Source organism: Eutrema salsugineum, unplaced genomic scaffold (genome assembly GCF_000478725.1).
Source record: "Eutrema salsugineum unplaced genomic scaffold, Eutsalg1_0 scaffold_9, whole genome shotgun sequence".
Lineage (NCBI taxonomy): Eukaryota > Viridiplantae > Streptophyta > Magnoliopsida > Brassicales > Brassicaceae > Eutrema > Eutrema salsugineum.
This window is the reverse complement of record NW_006256342.1, coordinates 73,147-87,215: the sequence shown is the minus strand read 5'-3', so window position 1 is coordinate 87,215 and position 14,069 is coordinate 73,147. Positions and strand designations below refer to the sequence as shown.

The window sequence follows — 14,069 nt, the reverse complement described above, 5'->3', positions numbered from 1 at the left end:
AGAGAGGCAAGGAAACGGCCCAAATTGGGTCCATGGACGATTAGTATGTATATGAGTATATCTCTCTCTCTCTCTGTAAAGGAAAGGAGAAAGTTGAAATGGGACATGTACATATAAGAAGAAATTTGAGAGGATGAAAAAAGCAAACAAAAGAATTGCATCCCATCATTATGTCCTTGCTTTGTTTAACAAACCTTTTTCTTTCTTCAATGACCCTTCCTCTTCTACATATTATTAACCAAAAAAAGAAGAGAAAAAAAAGACGTAGAAGTAGAAGTAGTAACTAAACTAAGGAAGACCAAACAAATTTAAAATGGGAGTATCATCTCCTGATTTCCGAGCTCCTCCTCCCTCCCCCGTGGCTTCCAGCCGCCGTGCCTCATTCACGGCTAACGAAGACGTCCTCTCGGAGTTCTTGGATAAGTGTGGTCGAGTCCCAAATCTTGTATTGCCCGACAAAGTCTTCCCCAAGCACAGATTCCTTCTCAAGCCTCCCTCCTTCGATTTCCTCCGGCTACGCTCCCAATCGGCCCTCCTCCTGGATGCCATCTCCACCATCGGTTGTTTTCAGCTCACTAACCATGGCGTTCCAGAGTCTACTGTGAGAGCTGCCATGGCCGCCGCTGACCAATCCATTTCCCAAGATGACACGGAGGAGTTGGTGTTGTATAAAGATGATATCGCTGATCAACAGACGGAGAGACCTGCTTATTATTCACATTTGAGGTATGAAAACAAAAGGTCTAAGATTGTAATTCTGGAATGAAAGGACCTAATATATGAATGATACAGGGAGTTGATGGGTGAAGCAGAGAGGATAGGGAAAACGATGAGAGAAATGCTAGGAGTGAGAAGCCAACAAGAAGAAGGTGTAGGGGTTTGCTACGTGAAGAAGCATAATAGCAAAAACGAATCAAAAGGGTTTGAGGAAGAAGAAGCGATAAGGTTGCTGATAAGAGGGTATGATGAGAAACATTCTCTGTGTCTCAGCTTCTGCCATGCAGAGTTCCACGTCTACTCCAAGAGAGGTTGGGTCTCCTTCTTCCCAAGTCCAGATGCGGTCGTGGTTACGGTCGGAGATCAAGGCTGGAGCGGCAGGTTCAAGGCTGTTGTGGGGAGGCCCCTTTGTCTTTACAGATCAGATCATGCATCTCTTCCTCACCATTTCCTTTCTATCTCCTTTCTCTACGCTACGTTGTCTACTACTACTACTCTCCACAACAACAACAACAACCACCTAAGAATTACTCAGCAGAAGAAAAAGAAGACCATTTCCTTCTCCCAACAGCTCCTCTTTGCTCTCTTTCTCACACTCCTCTTCCCTTTCTTCCTTCCTTAATCATTTCATACTTCTTGCTTCCTCTTTAATCATTTCCTTTATAAACAACAAGTGTGTGTGTGTGTCTCAATATCCTTTTACCCTGCATTGGAGGGCCCAAAATATTAATTTTAAAAGCCCACTAGTTCCATATAATGTTAAAATTGCCAGCCCAACCCCTTTGTACTATTTACTTTGCAAATGTCAGATTGGTTTGCAGATGTTTGACACTAACAAGAATCAGATTGATACTCTGCAATATTACTACGTAACCCAAGAATCAAGATTGATAAATAAACATATATTCATCTCTAATATCTCAGATCATGGAAATGTGCCGCACAGGCTAAAACTGCTATACATGTAATTTTGATTTATAATAGGTAAGTAGTTGAAACTATACATATATGTATATATATAGTTAACGCAGCAATGGAGACAACATGAAGTCTAGAGTTATTGTGAACTTAGCATATACTAATACATAATATGTATGCATGCACGTGAAGACGTGATCTCCCCCACTTTACAATTATCGTAAAAAAGTGAGTTTAAACATAACCCGTTTCTTTTCTTTTTTTTTTTTTTTGGGAGTTGGAAATATTTACATGTTTTAAATTTAAACTTCATAATGAGTGGTCTTCTTCGAGTCCATGTTGTTCCTCAATTTTGTGCGGTTACACAAAATCCACACACACGTGACCTACCACTGTCTTTGGGATCGACATAGTTCCTTTTACTTACCCTCCACATAATTATTTAGCTCTAGCTAGCTTTATCCACTTAATCGTTTGTATCTCCACTTTTGGCTCGCATATGTCTCATGTCTTTTTATAGCTCAGGTTCTGATAGTTGGTCCATCCGATTTTTGATCTCTAACGAAAATGAATTAGAACGCAATGACACACCAAGTATTATAATAAAAAAGAATGACGTACACCAAATCCAGTAGAGATCAGTGACAAAGAAGCGTTGTTATATATTTTAATCCCCATGGACCCCATATATAGTTATATAACTCAAGATATATATATAATACTTTGGAAGAGTTGTAGTTAAGGGTTGCTAGCTGCCAGTTGCAAAGGTCGCACGTGAATTGGCGATCAGTACATGATGGTTTCATTAATTAGTATCGTTGTGAAAAGTAAAAAGAAAGTAAAGAGGTCGCTATTGCATGAGCACGTACGTGAGATGGCAATGGTGAAGCACACATGAATGAACTCGACTCCTCGACCGCTTATAAATACAAAACCTTATCGAGACATATATCTCTATATTGAAATAACTAAAACAAAAAAATGGCAGCAAACGGGGGAAGAAGGAAGAGCGTGAGCGGAAGCGTGGTGAAGCCGCCACCACCACCAAAGCTAGCGAAGGAGTCACTGCATAGGACACTATCAGACATATCGTTGGATTTCAAAAGAGGAGGAGGATTAGGAGGAGAAGAAGGGAAAGGGCTGGTGGCGATAGCGGAGGTGGAGAAGGCAAAGTGCGAGTGCTGCGGGATGAGGGAGGAGTGCACGATGGAGTACATAGAGAGGGTGAGAGAGAAGTTCTTGGGAAGGTGGATATGCGGTCTCTGCTCAGAGGCGGTCAAGGAGGAGAGGGAGAAGAAGGAGGAGAATGGGCTCGAAGGGGCCTTGAAGGAGCACATGAGCGCCTGCCTCAGGTTCAACAAGCTTGGGAGGGAGTATCCTGCTCTCTTCCAAGCCGAGGCCATGAGAGATATGCTCAGGAGAAGCACCAGGGGCCAGTCTATTAGCCCTCAACCCACCTCTACTTCTCTTCACAATAAGCCCGCCATTTCCCGCACTTCAAGCTGTATTCCTGCCATCACCAGGGACCTTCATTGATTATTAACCCTTTCATTTTACACACTCTCTCTCTTTCGCAATATATATATGTATAATTAGCACTTGCTTTGTCTAATACTATAATCATAACGTTTAATTTAGTAGTCCCTAATAATAAAAACGAGATATATTCTCCTGATCCACCTGGTCAAGTGTGTGTCCTTTAACTCCTCTAGTTTCGTTTTTCTCAAACCAAAATCAAATTACAAAAGGGACCAACGATTTACTATGTACTAGTATAATTTTACAAGTTATTTACCAACTAACACGGGGAAAGGCACAAGATGCCCTCTGTTGTAGGCCAGTATGGAAATCTAACAGTTAGTTAAGTTAATAAACTGGACTGGGCTATTCAACAGAAATTACTAATGGGCTATTCATAATGGATCCTTATGAGACGTGTTCACTGTTCGTTGGTTGTATAGTATCCCCTTCCACTCTTTCCATGGGATATATTTATGATAATGATTCTGTTTGTTCTGTTGGATTGAGGATAGGTTTAACTTTTAAATGTATGTGGTTCCTCTTGATATAGTCATATTGAATGAAGAGAAATGTGAAAATATAAGAAAGAAAGAAGATAATGCAAATGCCATTCAGAATCGGGTCATTTGCATTGTGCGTCTTAATAATTAGTAGACATGATGAATGAGGCACGCTAATTGAGTAATTGTACATAGTGATAGGCAAGTCCCAACAGAGTAGAACTGTAGAAGGTATGTTTTATTTTTCATTATCTTTATTTTTTTCTACCTAAAATAAGAAAAGAAAGGAATGTGGCTTGAAATATGGGAATTCACAGTTTTCGTCCCTTTTTTTTTATAAGAAATACGAAGAAGAAGAAGAGAGAGAATGAAAAAGGAGAGGAGGAAGCAACACGAAAAAGGTGAGGGAGAAAAGGGAGTACTTGTATAAGAGAGAAATTAATAAAAAAAAAGAAAGAGTGAGTCGGTGTGTGCGTTTCATAAAACAATAATAATAAGAATAAGAATAGAGGGCAGAACCAAAAAAAAAACAGGGGGAGATCGAATGAACAGAAGTGGAGAGGAGGAGGAGGAGGAGGTGGTGGCCGAGAAGAGGAGGAGGAGGAGGAAGAGGGAGGGGGTGCAGGTGGCTCTCAGGGGAGGCTGCCTGGCTGCTTCAGCCACGGCTATGGCGGTGATGCTGACGGCTACAGAGGAGGGAGTGGCAGACGTCTATGGCTTCAAGCTTACTCTCAACTCCAAGTGGTCTTTCTCTCCCTCCTACCAGTAAGTCTTCTTCTTCTTCTTCCATTCTGATTCCTCAAACCTGAATGCATTATAGAAAAAAAGCTAGATCATACTCAAGTTATAATTAATTACTTTCTTTTTTATTAAAAAAAAAAAGGAAAGTGAAAAATGTGTTTTTTCAGATGCCCGAAATTCCGGTGAACAGAAACACACCCGTGAACCCAAAAAAAAAAAAAAAAACATGACATGACATTGTTGTGTGCACCACTTTTAAAGTTTTATTCTAATAAGAGTGAGTTTGGTGTGAAGGTTTGTGGTGGGGGCATGCACAGCGACCATGCTATACTCCCTGTTCCAGCTCTGTCTCGGTGCTTACAGGCTCCTCACCGGATCTCTCATTACACCCTCCCGCTTCCAAGCTTGGCTTTACTTCATCACCGATCAGGTTCCTCATCTTCCCTTGTCCCTTTGCAGTTCCTCAGACTGTAACCCTTAGATATGTGCTCTACTCTCTGTGTGCGCAGCTCTTTGGCTATTTGATGATGAGCGCTGGATCAGCCGGTTTTGGAGTTACCAACCTCAACAAAACCGGCATCAGACACACTCCTCTCCCGGACTTCTGCAAGACCCTTTCTTCTTTCTGCAATCACGTCGCCCTCTCTCTCCTCCTAGTCTTCCTCTCATTCATCTTCATCGCCTCCTCTTGTCTCTTTAATGTCCTTGTGCTCTCCACTCCCTAGTCTTATGGACTCTCTCTATCCTTGTTGCTTTATATATATAGACAGACTCTACTTACGGTCACTTGCATTCCCAAAACAATGTATCTGCTTATTTTTTTTGCAAGTGTAATTCTCTCTAGAGAAGCACCACAAATTACAACATCCAAGATGCAATACAAGTTACAAATAACATCCAATCAAATTTTGGGTAGAGAGATGTTGATCCCTAGATGTGAGAGATCCTTAACGAGTGAATCTGCATCCGCAAAACATAGCCCACGCATCCCTATCTCTATAGCAGACTTGACGTTGGTTGGCCTGCGTACCAGAAACTCCCTCAGTCAGGTCAAAATGGTGGTCGAGTCAAGTTAAAGAATACAAAAGCCAGTCCTAACCTGTCATCAATGAATATACAGTCGCAAGGTTCGACTCCGAGATGTCCTACAACCTCGAGATAGAACTCTGGATCAGGCTTTCTCTTTCCTAAAAGATAATTAAAAACACACACATGAGGAGTTGTTTTTTTCTTGGATGGGGATGATAAGCGATAGGTAGTAAAAGAGGCAAAAGATGTGTGTTGTACCAGCATTACAGGAACAAAACGTCCACGATAAGTAGGCAGAAAGCTTTAACTTGTCTTCGATGATTTTGTACCTACGTATATGGATGAAATGAAACACAAGAGTCAACATATAGATGAAGCTAGCCGGTTGCCCATTAGAAAGACAGTTTGAACCGAGAGGGGATGGGAAACCAGATGGGATAATTGGTGAAAGCATGAATCTCAAAGTTGTCAGCTTTCAAAGTTTGAAGAAGCTCTTGCATGCCATCTAAGTAGGAATATCCTGATCTCATGCACTCCTTTAGCCCTGCAAAAAGAGAAAAAATCCTTTGATAAAAAGAGGATTTGATTAAAAGGATAGGTACTAGAAAACCACTTTCTCTATAACTCTCACCTTCCAAATCAAAGTCCCTCCCATCAGTGAAGAACTTAGTTGCTAGCTCCTCCTAAACGATGATGCCAAAAAGTCAAACCAGGAGATAGATATATAATCAAGTGGGAGATATATGTTGAGATCGGTACCTCATCAATCAAGCCATTTTCAAATTCGATCCACGCCATAGGGTGCTTGCAATCTAACAGTTGCTTCATTGGCATTCTGAAGATTACCAGAGGGAGGATCAATCAATTAATCAAATCGAACCAATCCAATCGAATCCAATCAAAATGAATCAATGGAGCAGGAGAGATCGGGTGAAGGATTGAACCCGAAGAAGGCCGGAACGTCGTGGTAGAAAGGGTCGCGGACGATGGTGTCCATAACGTCGAAGAGGAGAACAGGGAGCTTCCTTTTCGGAGAGACATCACCGGCAATGCTGCCACCAAGAGTGCAAGAAGGCGTAGCCCGATCACGATTCTTCCAGGTGATGTTGGGTTTCAGGCTGAACAACTCCGTCGATGTATGCATCGCCGCCGCCATCAGAAGAAATCCCTTCCTCTAATCTCAGATCTGATCATCATCGAGTGGAAACGCGGCGTTTTGAGAGAAAATCGGTTAGAGAAGAAGATGATTAGTCCACGTCATTAAATTAGAGGTGACCTGGCCCATGATTTGCACGAAGCCATCCATGAACCGCCAAATCAGCCACGACTCTCTCAACTCTCAACTCACAACTCAACTCAACTCAACTCAACCGCCATCCATCATTCCGTCTTCTTTCTCCCCATTATAAAAAACGCTTCCTTTTCACCATTTCTATCACTTACTTACTTACTACTCAAAGCTCCTTGGAAACAAACACATACACCCTCTTTCTTTTTATTGTTTAATTAGTCCCTTAATCCAAGGTGAAGATGACGAGTTCTGATCCTTGTATTTCTAATTGCAATCTGATGATTATAATGATGATGTTGTGCATTTGGTCCGTGATGGCTGCGGAGGATCAAAGTCCTAAGGCTTTCAAGGTTGGAGACGAGTTCGGGTGGAGAGTTCCACTCCAGAATGATACAGCGGTTTACAGCCACTGGGCCAGCTCCAACCGCTTCCACATCGGCGATTCTCTCTGTGAGTAGTATAGTTTCAAAATTTTGTTATTGTAATTTACATTTAAAAACTGTGGATGATGATTGTAAAATGTGCTCGCATGCATGCAGCGTTTGTGTACGAAAAGGACTCGGTGATGGAGGTTGACAAATGGGGATTCTACCACTGCAACGGCAGCGATCCAATCACAGCGTTTGACAATGGAAACAGCACGTTCAATCTTGATCGTCCTGGCCTCTTCTACTTCATCAGCGGCTCCACCCTCCACTGCACCAGCGGGCAGCGTCTCATCGTGGAAGTGATGCATATCCACCACCACCACCACCATGATCAATCAATGCCTCCTTCCATGTCGCCTCTCTCTGCATCTGTATCTGCCTCTCCCTCTGCATCTGCATCTGGATCTTCCTCTGCCTCCATCCATGTCGCCTCTCTCTTCCCTCCCTTTGCTGCATTGCTTCTTGCCCTATTCTATTGCCAACCATAGCTAGGACAGCTCTTGTTTTTTGTTTTTCTGTTCTTGATTTTGTTATTCCATTCATCCAGCATTTATTGTGATATGACTCTTTATGTTTTCTTCAGTTACGTACGTTTTAACTAAGTTTCATCACGGTGTTCCGCTCCCTGTTTAAACAAAACACGACCCCAAGACTTTACCATTAATAAAATATTCATGAGTTACCCCAAGACTCTACTTAGGGCATCTCCATCCCTGAACTTCTGGTTGAAGTTCTTAATATTATATTAATAATATTTTTTTGAGTAATGAATAGTGAAGAATCTATGTTTTTTTTTCTCCTCCATCCCTAAACCTCATTAGAGGTTTTTTAGGAATAAAAAATAATACAGCTCTGTGTTATCAGTATATAAAAAACAAAGACAACCTCAAAATCTTAAATGTTTTCTGCTTCATCATCTGTCTTCAAATTCTTTCTTAAACAAAGACAAAGCAGTTTTAAAAAAGAGATAATCTTATACTAAGAAGACACAAACACTATCAGGAACTTCGGGACAACATTTTTAAGGAGGACGATGATAAAAAGCTCAAGCAACTTCATCCGACCTCTGATTCTCTTTCTGAAGCTGCTCTTCCACTTTCTTAAGAACCGGAGGTCGTAACGTACTTCTAACAGCTGCAACAACTGCAGCAGACATTGCAGGGTGCCCAATGCCTTTGCTGTTATCAACTTCATCATCATCACTTGCATCCATCAAGTCCAACCCAGCCATAGCTGTTGTAGTTAAAGAGAGAAGCCGCTGATGGAGATGCAACCGCTGCATCTAAAGAACCGCCTTCAGAAGGCAAGACAACATTAGAAGCACTGGAAGCAGGTTGCTCTGAGTTCTGTGATGCAAGTGCTGCTAAAAACATACTTGCAGTTGTTTCCTGAAAATGAGAAAAGCCTAAGGCATTAGTAAGCAAACAAAATAAAACCCATAAAACGAAAATGTAATACAAGGATAAACAACATCATAGCTAAGTGTGTAAAGGGGGAAAGTGACATGATTTTTAGAAATACAAGATATAGAAATTTTGATAAAAACATGCTTCAGATCAGGAAATATGTAAAGGGGAAAAAGAAAAGAAGTTCAGTTGGGTCTTACGGCCCTGTTCGTTTGTCAGCCGCCTGCGGCTGCGGCTGCGACCTGCGGCTAGACGCTGCGACCAGACGCAGATGATTGTTGTTCGTTTGTCAGCCGCGCGTCTGGTCGCTGCGACTGGTCGCAAGTTTGTTCGTTTTGCAGCCGCGCGGTTAAACGCTGCGTCTGATCGCAAGTTACGTATTTTTGTTCGTTTGCTAGCCGCGCGTCGATTTTGTTTTTACCAAGTTTTTCATTTAAATAAAATTTTAGTTATTTATAAATTTGTACATTTACATTTTAATAAAAGCATACTTTAAATAGTTTCTAAATTTATAAAAAAAAATTAGTTAGCAATTATAGTAATAATTTTTGTAATCAAATCTAATTATACCATTATAATCTTTGTGATAAAATCATACAATTTACTAAAACCAAAAAAAAAAGATAAACTAAATCATTAAAATAAAATAAACCAAGTCATAAATTAAGTCATTAAATATAACAAAACATACGTAATAATACACCAAATCATAAACGAAACAAAAAACAAAGTCATAAACTGAAATATCTAATAAGGTAATCGATGACGGCTACCATATTCAGTTGTGAGAGTGTCGCGCAAAGCTTCCATCGCTCTATCACCGGTTGGCTCATAAAAAATATGTCCACCATGATCTTCTTCACTGCTACTATCATCAATTTCTTCATCTTCTTCCCTTCTTACATCTTCATCACCATGAGTATTATAATCTTCTTTATGCCTCTGCCTCTGCATTTCTACCTCTATATGCCTCTGCATTTCGACTAGGAGGGCGAACCGGGATATGAGTTCCATCAAGTGCTCCAATACAGTTTTTAAATGGTCGATATCGGTTTCCTTTCGTCAAAACGGGGTGTACTCTTGTAAACTCACCTTCTTCTGGTTTTAGTGTATCTGCGGCAAACTTGAGAAGAACACTCAACACATCATCAAGTTTCCTTTTCACTGTATCCAATGACCGTTGATATCTTTCAGCTATAACCCGCATAGTCATATCTTGACCGACCACCTCAAGAAACATGGCAACAGATTCCTCAACGTAAACATTTTCAGACTCCCTTAATCCATATCGCCTAGCTAGCATCTTGCACAATTCTTTAAATGGTCTCTGCTTCATTCGAAGAATACATAACATTGCTGATCTGATCCATGCATAAGCTTTTGAACATGACGCCATCCGGCTCCTCGATCTGTTCTATGACTCAATCTCTCAGCAGTAAGCAAATCAAAAAAACCAAGTTCATCATCATCATCTTCATCCTCCAATATCCATCTTCTAACCATCTGCAAAATCATATCAAAAACTTATATCAAGCAACATCGTGAATGCATCATTGGCTATCTTGTTCCACTATGTCGAAAAATCACAAGAATCTCAAGTAAAGGCATTGAACAAGATCACACATCCATGACCCAAGAATTCAAGGAAGTTTTTTGATGATGATATCATCAAAATAATATAGTTTTAGAGAAAGCCCCGTCTTCTGAAAACCCCTAGTGTCTATTTTTGAAAACGACTCATCCATGAAAACTAAATCCCTTAAAAAAAAGATTCATCCTTTTTAGGTTGAGCAATTGAGAATACAGAGATATACAATATTACCTGCACTCCTTTGACTTGTATCTACTGAATAAGCTCTGTAAACACACCTGTTGCATGAATATAAACAAATATATAAGTTCTAAGGCATATCCATGGAGATTCTATACTAAAGCTTTAAAGTTGATCAAATCCAAGACTTTTGTTTCCCACGGTACAATTCCACTTCATTGAACTGAAATATTCTTTGCAACAACATTCACATTTTCCACTAATTATCCTTGTACTCTCGCATTCATATTCCTCTTGTCCATCCTATGGCTATCGTTGCATAAAGATAAGCACCAAGCTCCAAATTCAGAAAAAAAAATCGACAGGTTTGCAAGCAAATTAACACAGTTGCCTATTTCCAGTTTGAGCACAAACTTCAGACATGTCTCAATCGATTACTGAATCAAAAACATGGATAGAGAAGAAGAAGAAAAGATATAACACAAAAGTACCTTTAAGTTGTCATTCAGCTTTAAAAAACAAAAACAGATTGTGTGCAAATCGAGCAGGCATAAAAATGCAGAGATACACTTCTAAAGCAGACGAATCTATCAAAAACCCATGAGCTACAAAAGAACCTAGCAACGAGATCGAACTTTCTCCGACACTAAAAACTCAATAACACATTCTCATTTTCAAAAGTCAATCAGATTAGATTTACAGATTCGACCTGGGAAGAGAGAAGAGGATTGATGGAGTTTGGAAGGTGGGTTTAAAGCCGCTTCTGCCCCCGATCCATTAAACTTTTAAGCTCAGCTGATGGAGAAGATGGAGAAGATGAATGGGGAAGAAGAGTTTCGGCGCAGAGAAGAGAAAAAGATCTCAACACTTTTTTTTTTAGGGTAAATATCTTTTGTAATTAACAAATTGTTATAAGGTTAGCTTTGTAATTTACAGTTTTAAACGCCGCGTCTTTTGTCGCAACGCTGGATTTGATCAGCGTCCAAAAATTAAAGATGCAGAACGCAGCGTTTGGACGCCGCGTCTGGCCGCAGGAAGCTGCGTCAGAGTAACGAACAACAAACGAACGCAAGCCGCAGCCGCAGCCTCCTGCGGCAAGCAAACGAACAGACCCTACGTCTCTTTTGGAGGTTGACCAACCACATGAAAATGGAGACATGCCGATAGTAGGAATGCCCTCTGCAAGAAACCATAAAGTTAAGCTTCCAAATTCATATTTTCCTCTCAGCAAGATATAGTTTCAGAGGATAAAAAAAGAGAAACATAAGAGGTACTTCGGCCAAGTGCTCTTACAATTTCAAGATTAAGATTTGTGACCTGCAAAGGAGTGGAAAGAGGAACTATCAGAACAACTCAAGACTAGCTCAAGTAAGAGTATTAGCATTGGCAGAGTCGCAACAAAACCAGCGTTGACAATAAGTTTCTCAAGTCCTCCTTAATGAACACCTGATCTCTGGCCTGAAAGTGCCCAAAGGAACCTACTAATGCAGATTAGAAATATAAATCCCCCACCAAGAAAACTAATACTAAATAACAGCTCAAGAACATAAGCAGGTCAATGAAACCCATTAGTGTTCAAAGTCTCATTGATCTATAAGAACTAAGCAAATATGTGCTTCCTTTTGATCCTTCATTATAAGAGTTAAACAGAGACGAATCAATGTCCGAACAAGGAATTAACTAACCTGCGCCATGAACCACAACAAATTTGCTAAATTCAGAAGAGTCTTGATCCCCCAAATCATCCACATCACAAGAAATCTCAGAGCTCCCAGGTCTCTTGCTCCAATCCAGTCCAGTAACCTTCTTTCGAACTGAATTTTCTATCTTAGCCTGACATAGCTGGCACGCCACGATCTCCAGATTCTCATCGTGAATCTTCTCAAGCTCTTTCTTTTGTCGTTGCCGGATTTGAAAACCAAACCAGAATCAAACCCATAAGACTAAAAACAGAAATGCGATCTACGAATCGATCGAGGAAAGATGTGAAGACAAACCGAGTTTCACAATGCAACGAATTGATCTGCTTCAACTTTTAACGAATTAAAAAATGGTCGATAAAGTTTTTCAGGAAAGAAAAATGTCTGATGAAAATTTTTCCACACAACTTTGACGAATAACATGCTGACAGCTGGCCGATGAAACTCTGATGATACGGGTTCTATAAGTTCACTGGGATGATACCGTATCATCCAATTTGAACTTTATTTATTTATTTTAAATCCAAAAATTTGCATATGGCCCACTTATAATACCCGAGTCATCCCGCGATGGAGATGGTTTTATAATCATTACGTAAATAAAGAAAAATAATGAAAAATGTCGCTTGACGCGGGCCTCCTCAGTCACAAGATTTGTTATAATGGGCCTAATGTAAATGATATGGGCTTTGCCCAGTGAAAGCGTGAGAGAGAGCGCAGGAGATTGGGGAACGAGTGTGTGGATGGCGCTTTCTCTTTCTCTCGGCAGACCGAGCCTGAGCGTGAGCTTGAGCGTCGTGGCACCTAGAAGACGGTTTGCTTCGATACGATGCGGGCCACGCGACAACCGGGGACCTCTTCTCAAAGGTCGGATCCTGAGCTCGGAAGCCATCCAATCGATCCAGTCGCTGAAGCGAGCGCATCGCACAGGCTCAGTCTCGCTCAGCCTCCCTCCTCTCCGGCGCCTCCTCAAAGCCGACCTCCTAGCCGTCCTCCGTGAGCTTCTCCGACAGGACCAATGCACCCTCGCCGTCCACGTTCTCTCCACCCTCCGATCCGAGTATCCTCCAGTCGACCTCACACTCTACGCCGAGGTCGTCACCGCCCTCTCCAGGAACGGCGAGTGGGAAGAGATAGACAGGCTCATGGGGGAGCTGGAGGGAATTGAGGGCGGTTACGAAAGCGACAAGGCCCTGACGAAGCTGATAAAGGCGGTGGTGGGAGCGGAGAGGAGGGAGACGGCGGTGAGGATATACGAGATGATGAGAGAAGGGGGGTGGGGCTCGGAGTCGTGGCAGGCAGACGAGTACGTGGCGGAGGTTCTCAGAAAGGGACTCAAGAGGCTTGGGGAGGAAGACTTGGCCACTCAGGTGGCCGCCACTCAAAACTCTCTTTTAAGGTATCAATTTTGATCTTCTCTTCTTCTTCTTGGAGTTGTTTGTTACACAATACTCTATATTTTGTGATCCTAAAGAAGGATGAATGTGTTTTTGGAAATGGAACAGAGTAAGTAGAACATGAGGAGGGAGGGAGGGAGGAAAAACTCTCTCAAAAGTCCAAACAGTGTGAGACTGTCATCTTCTGGGGGATAGCTTCCCGGTCCTTTTGCACTTCTCAAATCTCCTCTCGCCTTGCCAATTCTACTTTTTCCATTCGAACTCCTCTTTTTGGTTTGGTTTGGTTAAGTGTTGCTTAATTCCGGTCACTTGATTATTCAACTCCACCCATGTGTTGTTCCTCCTCTGTCGTCCCAAACAGTCTAATATAATAATAATATTCGATTCCAGGCCTGCCCGATATTAATTCACAAGAAAGACTCTTATGGAAATATAATAATTTTGGGCCTTATTATATAAAAATAAATTCTCCTTATGACTTATTTTCTTCCAAATTTTATATATTATTCGGGGTTTTTAGCCAAAAGTATACTGTGTAATAAATACTAGTATAATTTGTCATTTGTTGTTGTACTATTGATCCAGATTTAAAGAAATTAAAAAGTTTGATCCAGATTTTTAATAACGAGGTCATTATTCACATCTCTCTT

General features: G+C 41.1%; 6 protein-coding genes across 6 annotated transcripts; 5 read left to right on the top strand and 1 right to left on the bottom strand.

The window, feature by feature from the left end:
• The first annotated feature begins 302 nt into the window (after positions 1-302).
• LOC18008990 lies at positions 303-1,480 on the top strand. Its single transcript, XM_006389669.2, has 2 exons — positions 303-726; positions 793-1,480. The coding sequence occupies exons 1-2, from the start codon at positions 314-316 to the stop codon at positions 1,337-1,339; spliced, it is 960 nt and encodes a 319-aa protein (XP_006389731.1). The 5' UTR covers positions 303-313; the 3' UTR covers positions 1,340-1,480.
• A 1,118-nt stretch (positions 1,481-2,598) lies between these two features.
• On the top strand, positions 2,599-3,290 carry LOC18008753. The gene has a single exon (XM_006389668.2). The coding sequence runs from the start codon at positions 2,617-2,619 to the stop codon at positions 3,169-3,171; it is 555 nt and encodes a 184-aa protein (XP_006389730.1). The 5' UTR covers positions 2,599-2,616; the 3' UTR covers positions 3,172-3,290.
• Positions 3,291-4,168: 878 nt separating this feature from the next.
• LOC18007977 (CASP-like protein ARALYDRAFT_316979) lies at positions 4,169-5,263 on the top strand. The gene is made up of 3 exons (XM_006389666.2): positions 4,169-4,421; positions 4,692-4,827; positions 4,907-5,263. The coding sequence occupies exons 1-3, from the start codon at positions 4,201-4,203 to the stop codon at positions 5,120-5,122; spliced, it is 573 nt and encodes a 190-aa protein (XP_006389728.1). The 5' UTR covers positions 4,169-4,200; the 3' UTR covers positions 5,123-5,263.
• Positions 5,172-6,655, bottom strand: LOC18008915 (flavin mononucleotide hydrolase 1, chloroplatic). The gene is made up of 7 exons (XM_006389667.2): positions 6,371-6,655; positions 6,186-6,261; positions 6,058-6,109; positions 5,856-5,970; positions 5,685-5,755; positions 5,497-5,584; positions 5,172-5,419 (listed from the first exon to the last, which is right to left on the bottom strand). The coding sequence occupies exons 1-7, from the start codon at positions 6,580-6,582 to the stop codon at positions 5,299-5,301; spliced, it is 735 nt and encodes a 244-aa protein (XP_006389729.1). The 5' UTR covers positions 6,583-6,655; the 3' UTR covers positions 5,172-5,298.
• Positions 6,656-6,956: 301 nt separating this feature from the next.
• On the top strand, positions 6,957-7,633 carry LOC18008081 (early nodulin-like protein 3). The gene is made up of 2 exons (XM_006389665.2): positions 6,957-7,167; positions 7,257-7,633. The coding sequence occupies exons 1-2, from the start codon at positions 6,957-6,959 to the stop codon at positions 7,631-7,633; spliced, it is 588 nt and encodes a 195-aa protein (XP_006389727.2).
• Positions 7,634-12,709: 5,076 nt separating this feature from the next.
• On the top strand, positions 12,710-13,829 carry LOC18008831 (protein THYLAKOID ASSEMBLY 8, chloroplastic). Its single transcript, XM_006389663.2, has 2 exons — positions 12,710-13,421; positions 13,528-13,829. Exons 1-2 carry the CDS (start codon positions 12,766-12,768, stop codon positions 13,541-13,543), a joined length of 672 nt encoding a protein of 223 aa, XP_006389725.2. The 5' UTR covers positions 12,710-12,765; the 3' UTR covers positions 13,544-13,829.
• Positions 13,830-14,069: the final 240 nt, after the last annotated feature.

Coding starts and splice junctions, on each gene's coding strand:
- LOC18008990 (XM_006389669.2), top strand. CDS start 314: ATGGGAGTATCATCTCCTGATTTCCGAGCTCCTCCTCCCTCCCCCGTG. Junction 727..792: donor GCTTATTATTCACATTTGAG/GTATGAAAACAA, acceptor TGAATGATACAG/GGAGTTGATGGGTGAAGCAG.
- LOC18008753 (XM_006389668.2), top strand. CDS start 2,617: ATGGCAGCAAACGGGGGAAGAAGGAAGAGCGTGAGCGGAAGCGTGGTG.
- LOC18007977 (XM_006389666.2), top strand. CDS start 4,201: ATGAACAGAAGTGGAGAGGAGGAGGAGGAGGAGGTGGTGGCCGAGAAG. Junction 4,422..4,691: donor TCTTTCTCTCCCTCCTACCA/GTAAGTCTTCTT, acceptor TTTGGTGTGAAG/GTTTGTGGTGGGGGCATGCA. Junction 4,828..4,906: donor TTTACTTCATCACCGATCAG/GTTCCTCATCTT, acceptor CTGTGTGCGCAG/CTCTTTGGCTATTTGATGAT.
- LOC18008915 (XM_006389667.2), bottom strand. CDS start 6,582: ATGGCGGCGGCGATGCATACATCGACGGAGTTGTTCAGCCTGAAACCC. Junction 6,262..6,370: donor GACGTTCCGGCCTTCTTCGG/GTTCAATCCTTC, acceptor GGTAATCTTCAG/AATGCCAATGAAGCAACTGT. Junction 5,756..5,855: donor TTCACCAATTATCCCATCTG/GTTTCCCATCCC, acceptor CCATATACGTAG/GTACAAAATCATCGAAGACA.
- LOC18008081 (XM_006389665.2), top strand. CDS start 6,957: ATGACGAGTTCTGATCCTTGTATTTCTAATTGCAATCTGATGATTATA. Junction 7,168..7,256: donor CCACATCGGCGATTCTCTCT/GTGAGTAGTATA, acceptor GCATGCATGCAG/CGTTTGTGTACGAAAAGGAC.
- LOC18008831 (XM_006389663.2), top strand. CDS start 12,766: ATGGCGCTTTCTCTTTCTCTCGGCAGACCGAGCCTGAGCGTGAGCTTG.